This window comes from Rana temporaria, chromosome 9 (assembly GCF_905171775.1).
Source record: "Rana temporaria chromosome 9, aRanTem1.1, whole genome shotgun sequence".
Taxonomy (NCBI): Eukaryota; Metazoa; Chordata; class Amphibia; order Anura; family Ranidae; genus Rana; species Rana temporaria.
In genome coordinates, this window is record NC_053497.1 from 142,967,109 (window position 1) to 142,980,055 (window position 12,947).

Genomic DNA, 12,947 nt, shown 5'->3' on the forward strand with positions numbered 1-12,947 from the left:
TTGTGCTGTAACGAATGACAGCACAGTGATTGGACACAAGAGGCGGGATTTAGGATTTCTCCAATCACAAGCAGGGGGCAGGATTGTGCTCCTCCCGGCATTCTCAGCCAGGACAAGTTCTGTCAGTAAGTAAAGCGGTGATGTGGCAGCCTTTTTAGGGGGCATCAGATTGGCCCAGGGGGTGGATGTGTCAGTTTCATTCCGGGACACTGTATTGTCCTGGAATGAAGGTGCACGGGACAGACCTGCAAAATGCGGGACTGTCCCAGGCAATCCGGGACACGTGGTCACGCTAGGCCTCACACCACCTTCCGCCTTGGATTCAGCATGTGGTCAGCTTTCCCTAAAAAAGGTACCTTATTTACATCCAACAAATAAATGAAATGGAAAATCATGGCAGACCCGCACCGCGATCTTAGTGGTCATTCAAATGATTGGCATCTCAAATGCGAGTCCTGTGATCTGTCATTCATACATCAGTGCTTTTAAATCATGGGCAGAACTGCAGGAAACCTGTCCTCGATTTAAAACGCTGAAGTGTGAATGTAGCCTTAAAGCAGACCCATACCCAAAATATGGGGACGACAGTGCCCCACAATACACTGCAATAACAGACAATGGGGCTGCTTTACAAGAACTGTAAAGCGGAAACTCTGGTGCAGCTGTACATGGTAGCCAATCAGCTTCCAACAGCAGCTTGTTCAAATAAGCTTTGACAAAAAAAAAATGGCTGCACCAGATTTTGCACTCTCCAGTTTTAGTAAATCAATCAGTAAATCTGTCCTATCGGTATAATGACAGAAAATCAAGCAAAGAGAACCAGTGCCTAGTAAAGTACAGAGGCTGAACTACAAAAATGCCCACTTCTTAGCAATTATCCATGATCCCGTGACTTCATTACTTTCTGATGTTAGACATACAAAAGGGAGAGTCAGTGCCCTCTCATCTCTACCACTAAGCTCATAAAGGGTTAAACGAGTCAGTGCCCTCTCATCTATACCACTAAGCTCATAAGGGTGAAACGAGTCAGTGCCCTCTCATCTCTATTACTAAGCTCATAAGGGTGAAACGAGTCAGTGCCCTCTCATCTCTACCACTAAGCTCATAAGGGTGAAATGTGTCAGTGCCCTCTCATCTCTACCACTAAGCTCATAAGGGTGAAATGTGTCAGTGCCCTCTCATCTCTACTACTAAGCTCATAAGGGTGAAACGAGTCAGTGCCCTCTCATCTTTACCACTAAGCTCATAAGGGTGAAATGTGTCAGTGCCCTCTCATCTCTACCACGAAGCTCATAAGGGTGAAACGTGTCAGTGCCCTCTCATCTCTATCACTTAGCTCATAAGGGTGAAACATGTCAGTGCCCTCTCATCTCTACTACTAAGCTCATAAGGGTGAAATGTGTCAGTGCCCTCTCATCTCTACTACTAAGCCTGTAAGGGTGAAACGTGTCAGTGACCTCACCTCTACCACTAAGCTCATTAGGGTGAAACGTGTCAGAGTCCTCTCATCTTTATGGCTAAATCTGTAAGGGTGAAATGCATCAGCACACAGCAGCATGTCTCAGTGTGCTGGCCCAGAAAAGACTTAACTTGAGTGATGTCATTAGTGTGTTGCCACTTACTTGTCTCAATAAGGAATACAGAGTGTAATGTATTTCAACCTTATGGGCTTAGGCGTAAAGAAGGGGCAGCCTGTGGGAGAGGACTGCTGCCTAAAGAAAGACTTACTATGAGTGACATCATTAGGTTGCAGCCTCTAGAAAATATCTAGGACTAAGGCTGCATTCACACCTGAACGCGGCATATTGTACTGCGATTTGCCGCGTCAAATTGCAGCGTTTTGTCCCGCGATTTGCTGCGACAAAACGCAGCGTTTTTTACCGCGGTTTTCGCTGGAGGGGTGATTACACATTGTCAGCTATGGCCGAACGCCGAAGCCGCCTGAAAAAAAGGGTCAGGGACTTGTTTTGAGCTTCAGGCGTACAGCGTTTCGGCGTGGAGATGTGAACCATCTCCATAGCCGACAATGTTAAATCACCCCTCCAGCGTATTTCAGGCTGCAATAGCTTCGGGCGTCGGGCGTAAAAACGCCTAGGTGTGAATGGAGCCTTAGCCTGTAAGGGTGAAACATGTCAGAGGGGGTGACCTGTAGGTAGGGACTTTCAGTGTGCATGTGCTGGCTCAATAAAGACTTCCTATGAGTGATGTCATTGGCGTGCAGATGCTTACCGGCCTCTACACGGAATACGAAGGGTCATGCATTTCATCCTCATGGCCTTAGTCGTAGAGATGTAAGGAATTCTCTACAACTAAGACAGGCCATACATGGTTTGAGATTCGAACCGTGTATGGGCAGGCTGAATGTACCACGTTGATTGATCAACTTGCGTACAACCAGCATGTCGGGTTTTACCTGCGATTAATCGCTAGTGGCCGCTATAGCCGCTAGCAATAATCACAGACTTCTCTCCGTAGGAACAGCATACTTCGCCTTCCCCTGCCAGTAGAAGACAATGACCCGGCAGGAGGGATTCCTTCCTGCAGTAACACGGTCTGTGTTGATGGGGGAATCTAGAGAATTTCTTTGGTTGCAAAAAAGAAACGTGCTCCTTGTATGGCCTGCCTAAGCCTTAAAGGATGAAATGTGACAATAAGGGATGGTCTGTGGGTGGAGACTCGATGTGCTTGTGCTGGCTCAATAAATGCTTACAACAAGTGATCTCATTGGTGTGCGACCTCTTACTTCTCTCAGTTCAGTACTTTCGGATTTCCTGACCTGGAACAACATTGAAGGCAGAGTGGAGCCAGAATTTCCTATTTGCACGCTTGTTCTAGACCAAGTGGTTCAGGAAACAAAGTAATGGGCTTGGTATGACAGCCAGGGAGCAAGCATTTTCAAAAGAAGAGGCTGGCAATGGCAGCTTCCAAATTTCTGTCAACACAGGTTTCCAAGAAGATGATGTTCTGAGATAAATTAAACACTTTAGTGTGATGTGTGCCGTCTGACAACTTACAATTTAGTACAGATCTAGATGGCTTCTTGTGGCAAAACTACAAATCCATTCATACTGAGTGTTTACATTCTACAACAGATCGTTTACAAAAAAGAGGTTGTGGGGCCTGGAGCTGAAGGAAATCACCAATCTCCAAATGACAAGACACAGTCAACAGTGTGTGAGGGATGAGCTGCAGCAGTCTGCATTGTCAGGACAGGAAATGAGGGAAATCTCCATAAGGAGGACACAGGCAACAAAAACCTCAGCCCTCCCCCGATTTATCCAAAACAAAAAAACTTTTAGCACATTATCTGCTGCTGCTAAAGCCAAAGAATCATCAAGAGTTCGCTTTCAGCACTATACAGCTTGGAGCTCTTTGTACGGCTGAAACCTGGCCCCAGATGGTTTCATTTTCAGCTGACCCCTCCTAAATTGGCCAAATTTGTACCTCCCCACTAAGCACGGTGGCTTACATAGTTACATAGTTAGGTTGAAAAAAGACACAAGTCCATCCAGTTCAACCACAAATAAATAAATAAAATAAAATAAATAAACAAAATAAAAAACACAATACAATCCCATACACCCAACTCCATACCCACAGTTGATCCAGAGGAAGGCAAAAAACCCCAGCAGAGCATGATCCAATTTGCTACAGCAGGGGAAAAATTCCTTCCTGATCCCCTGAGAGGCAATCGGATTTACCCTGGATCAACTTTACCTACAAATCTTAGTACTCAGTTATATTCTGTACATTTAGGAAAGAACCCAGACATTTCTTAAAGCAATCTACTGAGCTGGCCAGAACCACCTCTGGAGTGAGTCTGTTCCACATTTTCACAGCTCTTACTGTGAAAAAACCTTTCCGTATTTGGAGATGAAATCTCTTTTCCTCTAGACGTAAAGAGTGCCTCCTTGGCTTATGCCTGGTACACACAAAAAATACCACCTTCAACCCTGGTTCACATTGGTGCGCTTTGACATGTCAAATCGGCCGCAATTGCCAGCAATGGCACCGTCCTAAGGCTGATTGTAGGGCTGGGAAAAAAATCGATTAGATTTAAAAATCGAGTTGGTAGGTCAAATTGATTCATATTTTCAATAAATATTATTTTTTTTCCCCCAGGACGACAACTATACTAACTAAACGAAAATGGTACGATCTGGTATCGTACGAGGGAAATTTTCACGCGTGTACGATTGAATAATAAATCGGATGAACTGTCGTGATCGGCTCTCGAAAGCAGTGTACACTCGATCCGAAAATTGTACGATTCTTCCTCGGACGATCGTTTTCGTCCGAGATTCGCATCGTGTGTACGGGTCATTAGTGTGGATAGGGGAATCCACTGGTTATCTGTGATCTATAAAAGAGCAAAACATTAAAAGTAGCAAATATTTTAAATGATCAACATTTCAAGGGATGTTTTTTTATTTAAAATGTAACTATGCCTCTTTATGTTAGCATTTGGTCTCTGTTGCAGTTTATGTGATTGTTACTGCACTTTGAAAACACAGTATTTTTTTAATAAAAGTGATTGAATATAGAGCAGCCAAGTGTACGTCCTCCCAGCATGGCGCTGGGCTCAGGTAGGCGCAGTCTTCTCACCTGGCCTCTGTATGCTGGAGGTGCAGACAGGGACAGAGCAGGAAGGAGACAGCGCAGACATCCAGGAGACTGGCTCCCAGATTAGAGAGGTATGTGGGTGGAACCATACACAGGATGTGAAGCCGGCAGAGGGGGGAGGAGATGGAGGAAGGACTGAATCACAGGCTCCAGGAACTTTTCACCTCACTAATTCTATTCAGCCCATGTGCTCTGCCTCTTTCATGGGTGAAACACAACTGTGCCTTTACAGCTGTGCTAGGGTGGACATTAACCCCCTGTGCTCCAAAATCTGCACTTCCTACCGTCCCTTTCCAAGCTAGAATACTGCGTCTTACAGATACAGAACCAATGTGAGCCCTTTCTAAAAATGGGAGAGGTTTAAAAGAGACCACACACTTACTGATGTGATTATTCAATCGATTGTTTGATGCAACTAAAATATATATATATATATATAAAATGAACAAGAATAGTAAACACCCGACCTGTGAGATTGATTTAGCAAGCTTTTGATCGGCTGTAGCCGTTGATCGAATATCTGCATGTGTGTCAAACAACTGATCATAATAGAGATTGAAAGAATGGTCATTTAGAATATAGGAATAGATCAATCCAGGCAGATTTTATTTTCAGTTGGTACTGTAGGTGTTGAATATTTTAGTTCATGATAAATCGCATGTTTGCGATCGCTTGTACCTAGATTGATCGAAGGGTATGACCACTCTGAGATAAAGCTGAACGTTTTGTGACACAGAGCTGACATCCTGCTCAGTAAAACTTAAAGCAGAGGTTCGGGCCGATTTTTTTTTTAAAGCCAGCAGCTACAAATATGGCAGCTACTGACTTTTAAAAAATGGCGCCCGCGATGTCAGCAGCCGAGGCTGAGCAATCGCTCGGTCCTCGGCTGCTTCCGCCACCATCTTTGCGGCTTCACTGCCTGACTCCCTACTGCGCATGTGCGAGGATCGCAGCACGCCGTCACTGGTCCCCGCTCTCTCCTGGGAACAGTGTTTCACAGAAGACAGCGGGGGGTGTGATGTCACAGGCTGGATTCCCGGAAGTGGTGCAAATACCTGTCTCAGACAGGTATCTGCACCCCCCCTCCCCCCTGAAAGGTACCAAATGCGACACCGGAGGGGGGGAGGGATCCAAAAAGCGGAGGTTCACTTTGTGTGAACCTCCGCTTTAAGCCTGTTGGGTTTTTCCTATACGATTAGTGCCGCCGGCTATATCCGGCAACACTAATCATTGTGTTCTGCCGGAAGAGAAGGCTCTCCATCAGCAGAACACAAAAGCGCCACGGGAGGGACTATGTTGATGGGGGAATCAAGCAATTCTCTTTCCTTCCACCACCCATGGTGGAAGGAAAGAAAATTGCATAATCTATGACTTGCTTTAGAATACTCTGGTAATGTTTTTTTTTTTTAAACAAAATCATGCTACTAAAATCGCTATTAGTTGTAATTGACTACATGCTTGGAACAATGGGCTCTCTGTGGTGCGAGGTATGCATGTAGTAGTGATCGATCACACACATTTGGAACACATTGCTGGTGTGGGGGCTCTTTCAGGCTTGTGGCATCCTCTGAAGAGTGATCTGTGTTTGAATCGCTTTTTAGAAGACATTTGATAGGTAGTGAGAGGGTGTTATATTGCCTCCTTTCTGCCTGATTTAACCCTGTAATGCCACACAGCCACACCACAATTGCATGCTGTGTGGCCCCATTCAATTCAATGGGCGAGTTTGATCAACAGCACCCCTCTTTAGTTAAAAATGACGCTGCTGTTGGAGATGCCAGGAGGAGAGGGGGACTTTATTGCATTTCTTTTGGTCCTGCCCAAAACTGGAACATTTCTGGAAAGAAATGCATATCATCTCCCAAAACTGTACTGATTACAACCTCCCGCAGGACCCTGCCTTCTGTCTTCTACATGTTTCGGACATTCCTGGGAAAACATAAAAAATTTGATTCTACGGCACCTCCTTAACGCCGCCAGATTGAGCAATGCGCTATTTTGGAGGGACTCCCTCCTTCCATTCCACAATGGCTTATGAAAGTCGAGGAGCTGAACAATATGGAAAACATGGTAAATCCACTCAAAATAAAGATGAGGCCTGCTCCAAGACTTGGATCCATTGGGATACGTTTGTATTCTCAGAGGAGGGTGAAGCCCTGTTTGGATCCTGTGCCCAGTGAAATAATGAGCCGCTCTGCCCTCTTCTAGCATACTACACCCACCGTTTACCAACCCCTGCCACCCAATTTATTTTCCTATTTTCCCTCCCTTTCTACCCCGCTGAGTGACTCAATCAGCATGCACCAGCAACGTCAGATGGGGGAAGGGAAATTGGTCACATCCCCAATTCCCCATACACAAAAGTACTGGATATTTTTCTTCACTCCAAGAATATGAACAACGCAGCGGGAAAGTAAAGTGAAGGCGAGTATGTACTGCTGGCGGGGCCACCAATTATGAACCTGATTTGTCCTGCATGACAGCAACACAAGCTCTATTTCTGTAAATACTAGTTGCCTGGCTGTCATACTGATCCGATATGCTCAGTACTTTCCAAGTCCCTGACCTGAGCACCCCCTCCGTCATCCTACAATGCAGTGCTTTGTGCCCACCATTGTGGAGTGCAAAGCAGGCAGACGTGCCAATGACTCTGCAAACAACCTTTACAGTTTAAGGCCCCTTTCACACTACCGCGACTTCAAAGTTGCACGATTTTGAAGTGATTTCAGGGAATGGCTGTCTTACGCGCATCAAAGTCGGACCAAAGTAGTGCAGAGACTACTTTGAAGTCGGTATGACTTGAAGTATTACTAATGTGAATGACAGTCATTGGAAATCATGGGTAACAATTTGTCATACGACTTTGCAGTCCCAAGTTGTACAAGTGTGAAAGGGGCCTAAGGCCCCTTTCACACTGGGGCGGGAGGCGCGGTGGCGGTATAGCACCGCTAAAAATAGCGGCGATATACCGTCGGAATTGCCACGGGATTCGGCCGCTAGCGGTGCGGTATTAACCCCCGCTAGCAGCCGATAAAGGGTCAATACTGCCCGCAATGCGCCTCTGCAGAGGCGCATTGCGGGCGGTATTATCGCGGTTTCACATTGTTTTAAATGGGGAGGAGCGGTGAAGTAGCAGTATACATACCGCTCCTCTCACCGCTCCAAAGATGCTGCTTGCAGGAGATTTTCTTCTCTCCTGCCAGCGCATCGCCGCAGTGTTAAAGCCCTCGGGTTTTCACATTGAGAAGGCTGAACAAGAGTTTTTCAGGCGGTATTTAGGCGCTATTTTTAGCGCTGTACTGCCTGAAAAACTCCTCAGTGTGAAAGAGGCCAAAGTTAGTATTTGAATAGGAATATCGGTTAATGGGGTGGAGCAAGTGGTTACAGTATAGTTATGATGTGGCACATTATGGTGCTTGCTATGCAATATTGGCTTGATTTAAAGCGGAAACTAAATCCATCAATTTAACAGTTTCAAAAAAACAGATACATTCCTGGAATGTTGAGAATACCAACTGTCACATTTGCCTGTGCTGTCAACCAAACTGTCAAACCATCAAACGGCTGATGTCATAACTAATCACATGTGCAGCACCATGGGACTGAAGATCAAACACAGGCTAAGATGGCAGCTTCCTTGGCTGAAAAATAAGTGTTTAGTTGCAGTTTAAATTGATCAAGGACAGTACTGGTTAACATCAAGCAATCAGCTAAATGTGTACTTAAATGATATATCAGAAGATTTGTTAATTTGTTCAGACAACAATCTTGTTATACAGGCAGCTTAGCTAGGTCTAAGGGCCTATTCACACATGTATGTTGCAGTAACGTACCTTACGTGCTTTGGTGCACTGCGGTGCTATTCATCGTGAATGGCAATCCAACACTCTCCCTGTCCCTACATGTGACAGCACTGTTGCTTGAGGGAAAAGTAGAGCAAGTCACAAATGCGCCTCCATGCTCAGAAGTAACGAGTATTTCGATCACTCCCAATGGCTCAATGGAGCTTGGGGGACCAAAGGAAAGGCAAGTATTTGTTGCTGGGGGTAGGGGCATTAAAGATTACTTGCCGTGCCATGCAGGTTTAGGTGCCTAGACAATATTTTTTTAATTTCTTAGGTACCACAGGATTTAAAAAAAAATATTTGAATCATGAATTTTGAATGAAAAGATATCAGTCAATAAAGCTTTGTTTGATTTTCTATCCACAGAGAGTGTAAAAGACTGCGAGTTCTGAGCATCCCTAAAGAGGTCGAGGTGAGACATGACATTTTCCTCTCGAGCCACTGTTTCGGGGACAAGTGACGTTAACTGTGGCAAGTGCTATTTTCAGCAACGTAGTGGAAATTCAGCAAGGATTTCTCCAAATAGCAATTAACACAGATAAAGCTTTCGTTACAACACTGCCACCATATCAAAGACAACATGGTTTGTGGTTGACACTTGAAGAACGCGGTTATGAAAATACACTGTGAAATGCTTTATAAAAAGAAATTTGTAAGTTTCAAAAGATGTCACATCGCATGGTCTTTTTGTGGTTACTGGAAACCACAATAACCCTCCATAGCCATCTGTGTGACCTCCATGGTTGGTCGGACAGTGCCTTAAACTAACACAATGTTCAGAAAAACTGAAAAATCAGTGCTCCCTACTCTCAGTGGTAAACTAACAAAACACTTGTGGGAATGAAAATAGCACTTCAAAGTAAACTACTGTATGCATGTACTCTATGTATATACAATACAATATATATCTCAATAGGGACACCTCTTCCAGTAACAACTGTCTAAGACGGTATTTTTCTCTCACTTTCTGTGGTAACTCCAGAACAGGAAGTAAAGATACATTTCCCAAAGAAAAAAAAAAAAAAAAACTTAAAAAAGGAATTTTATCCATTTCCTACTCCATCCAAAGCAAACAAAAAGTTTTTGGCTTTGGTTTCATCTGAACTGTACAAGTCTTAGAGCCGGTTCACACAGGGGCAACACGACTTCCAGCACGACTTTGGGAGGCAACTTGGACACGACTGAATTATCAGGCAACTTACAAGGCAACTTCAAGTCGCCTCCAGGACAGGAGGATTTCCAGTGGCCAATCAAACAACAATCAGCTCTGTGGGAGGGAGGGGGAGGGGTTTGCCTGAGAAATGTATGTCATCTTCCTGGAAAGTTGCTTCAGTTAAGACAGCGATCAGACTTCTGGGGCAACTTCCATAGATATCAATGGGTACAAGTTGCCTACAAGTTGGACTGAAATAGTACAGGAACCTTTTCTGAAGTCGAAGCGACTTCAGTAGTGTACATTAAGACGGCTCCATTCACTTCCATTGATTTTCTCAACTGCGCGACTTGGGATGACTTGGGGAGACTTCAAGTCGGATCCCAGGTCGCCCCAGTGTGAACCGGCTCTTAGTCGCTTAATGAATCTCACCTCCGCTTTGTACATGCGGATCAGGCCTTGGTTGACTTTAGCCCAAGTTGGGACAGCGCTGATATTCCAGAGTTGGTTGGAGTGTTCTGCAAAAGGTCCTGTCTTCATCTGAAACATAAAATAAAAATGATTTCTCCAGCAGCAAGTAAAGAAGCCATCAAAGACCACTATTTTGCAATGTTTAAGGATCATTTAGGAAAGGCAACCGTTAACACCATAAATATCCTCCAAGAGTATAAAGCTACTGGCCCAACATGAATACTGCTTCTCCTTTTCTCTATATTTATGAACCTGGAATACTTGCCTCTAAGGACATGGACTGCAAGCTATGTTCTGGACAAAAGTATCAAGTCATGAAACTTTAAGCCAAGCCAGCTAAATACAGCTGGACTAAACACCATCTCATGTGCATGGAGCAAAATCAATCAGTGGAAAACCATAACTATTTCTCCACCTTTGATAAGTCGATCTGCCCTCCTTACAAAAAGATTATGGAAAGCTCTGTGGTTCCCTGTAAACAGACTGCTTGTCCTTCGCACAGCTGGATTGTGCATGCAAGAACACCCAGGATAGTCATGGATAGGAAGAGATACCAGTAAAGCAACAGCAAGTGAAAAGACCATGTGATCATTGGGCCTTCAACAATGATTTAACCCAGGTCAGGACACTCTAGTGAAAGAACGGGTTACCTTAACACAGGTGAACGTTAATGAAAGCCTTATTAAAATGGAATCATAAAAACTGGTTCCTGATAAACCAACCAAAATTCGACCATAGGGTAGGTATCCCTGTCATGAGACCCTCCCGCTTGACATCCCTCTACAGAAAAATCAAAGGAGCTGGACAGAAAATTGCCCACCAAACATCAGCTGCATCTAAACAGTTGGGTGCGGTTTGGGCATTTTGCCAGCCAGTGGGGCAGGCTGTCAATATACAATAGCGGAAGCAGCGGATTCATTCATCTTAAATGTAAGTGGCCAGCTTTAATAGCATTAATATTTTTAGAAGCATGGTACGCAAGTTGTTCCAATGAGAGCAAGCACACGTAGACATATGCAGGTATGGTTTCACCTCACAAGAAATGTAAAATGCTGTGTAGCAAGTCTTTTGATCTCGGCATCCTTGCTAGACAGCAAAGCCAACAATGGCAACATAATTTGATCAAGAACACTACTTTACCCCCCCCCCCCCCTGCTGATTGGACAAAAAGAGCGGCAGCATACAGATGAAGTCACCCTTCTGCTCACTCTAATCTCTCGTCCTGCCCGTGTAAACAGCAGAGGTGATAGGAGGCTAATAAATAGGTGGAACCAAACATACCAGTAATTCTCAGGGCTTCTGACATCATTTGCAAGCATACGCAGCATATTTTCCACTTATGGCAGAATTACTTTACATATCAAGAAATGTGATCGCTGCCACCTTCTGCTGGTCTTATTATGGGTTTAGAGTCTTCAGCTTCCTCTACTGGCCATTTAGTGATGATGTAACACTCATGCATGTGCATGGGAGTTGTCCCAGCACTTATGACATACCCTCACTAAGTTGTACAAGTGCAGTTGTCAGTTTACAATTAGGAAAAATGTAAGCAGGTAGGGTAAGAGCTTTTATGGCAGATACATACTTTTCTGCCATATAAACATGCCTGCTAGCAACTAAAAAATAAAAGGTATTTCTGCTTTAAGGCAAAATTTGGTACAGTACAGCCAGCCTGGTGACCTGACTTTTTTTCTCCCTCAATCCCCAGCATATGACTAAGTTCACCCCGCGGCTCTCTCTCCTGTCAGTACTAGCCTGGTACTGCCCCACCATCTCCCAGTCTAAGGGGTGCAGTGCAATGGATCGTACAAGGATGATATCAAGTCAAATTCAGTTTCAAAATACATTTCACATGTTTGTAATATAGAACTGCATTAGTCCATATATATATAGTATTAGTCCTCAATAGGAACTGTAAAATAAAAAAACCTTTACAACCCCTTTAAACACATAACTTGATATTTTGGGGTGCTTATATCTTCAAGGAGTTGCATACATAACTGTGCCCCCATTCGTGTAGTGTACTCTATGAAATTGTTTTAATTGATAAAGGTTATTGTATTCTTCCAATTTGCAACAGCTACATGATATATATGTTTGCTGAGCAACACAATATATTTTGACCATCTGCGGTATTTAAAGCAACTGTCCGTGTAGCATAGTCTGGGTGCTTTTAAATATTTACCACCCGATTTAATATACAGTTATAGAGTGTGAGATGCAATGTACTGCCTGGAGCTAGGCCATTGTAGTTTTAGCTGTGTAAAGTCCCAGCTTTCCGCAGACACTTCCTGGTTGAGCTGCCAGTTTCCTTCCTGAATTTCCTAAGATGACACTTCCAGTTCTCCAATAATGTGAAGTGACATCAACCACACGTCCCAAGGCTCCTCCCCTATTCCTACACTTGGGAGCAAGGCTGATTACCTTGTTTGAAAAGACAAAATGAAAGCCCAAATGAACGTTCAGTTTAACTCAGCTAATTCATTGCAGCTGCATCAAAACACAAGGTGTATAAAGTATATTGTTAGTTTTCTTAAAAAACAAAACAAAAAACAACCAGAGTAGAAAAACCTGTCCCCAGCCTGCAAGCCTTGTAGAAGGACCCTTGCTCTCTCTGTGGAAACAGTGTTCACGCTACAGAGGTCCAACACTTCCTCTGCTGACTGAGACCTATAGCTCTGCAATTAGCAAAGTTCATGCTCTCTTAAGGGGTTGTAAAGGTACAATTTTTTTCCTTAATAGCTTCCTTTACCTTAGTGCAGTCCTCCTTCACTTACCTCATCCTTCCATTTTGCTTTTAAATGTCCTTATTTCTTCTGAGAAATCCTCACTTCCTGTTCTTCTGTCTGTAACTC

The 12,947-nt window shown here is 44.1% G+C and overlaps 1 protein-coding gene across 1 annotated transcript in view; it reads right to left on the reverse strand.

Moving 5' to 3' along the window:
- The window catches only part of PTPA (protein phosphatase 2 phosphatase activator), a 169,575-nt gene that overhangs the window by 18,333 nt on the left and 138,295 nt on the right, over positions 1–12,947 (reverse strand). Inside the window, exon 9 of the mRNA XM_040324686.1 lies at positions 10,054–10,161. Within this exon, the coding sequence (XP_040180620.1) occupies positions 10,054–10,161 (108 nt within the window). The remainder of the gene's footprint in view (positions 1–10,053; positions 10,162–12,947) is intronic.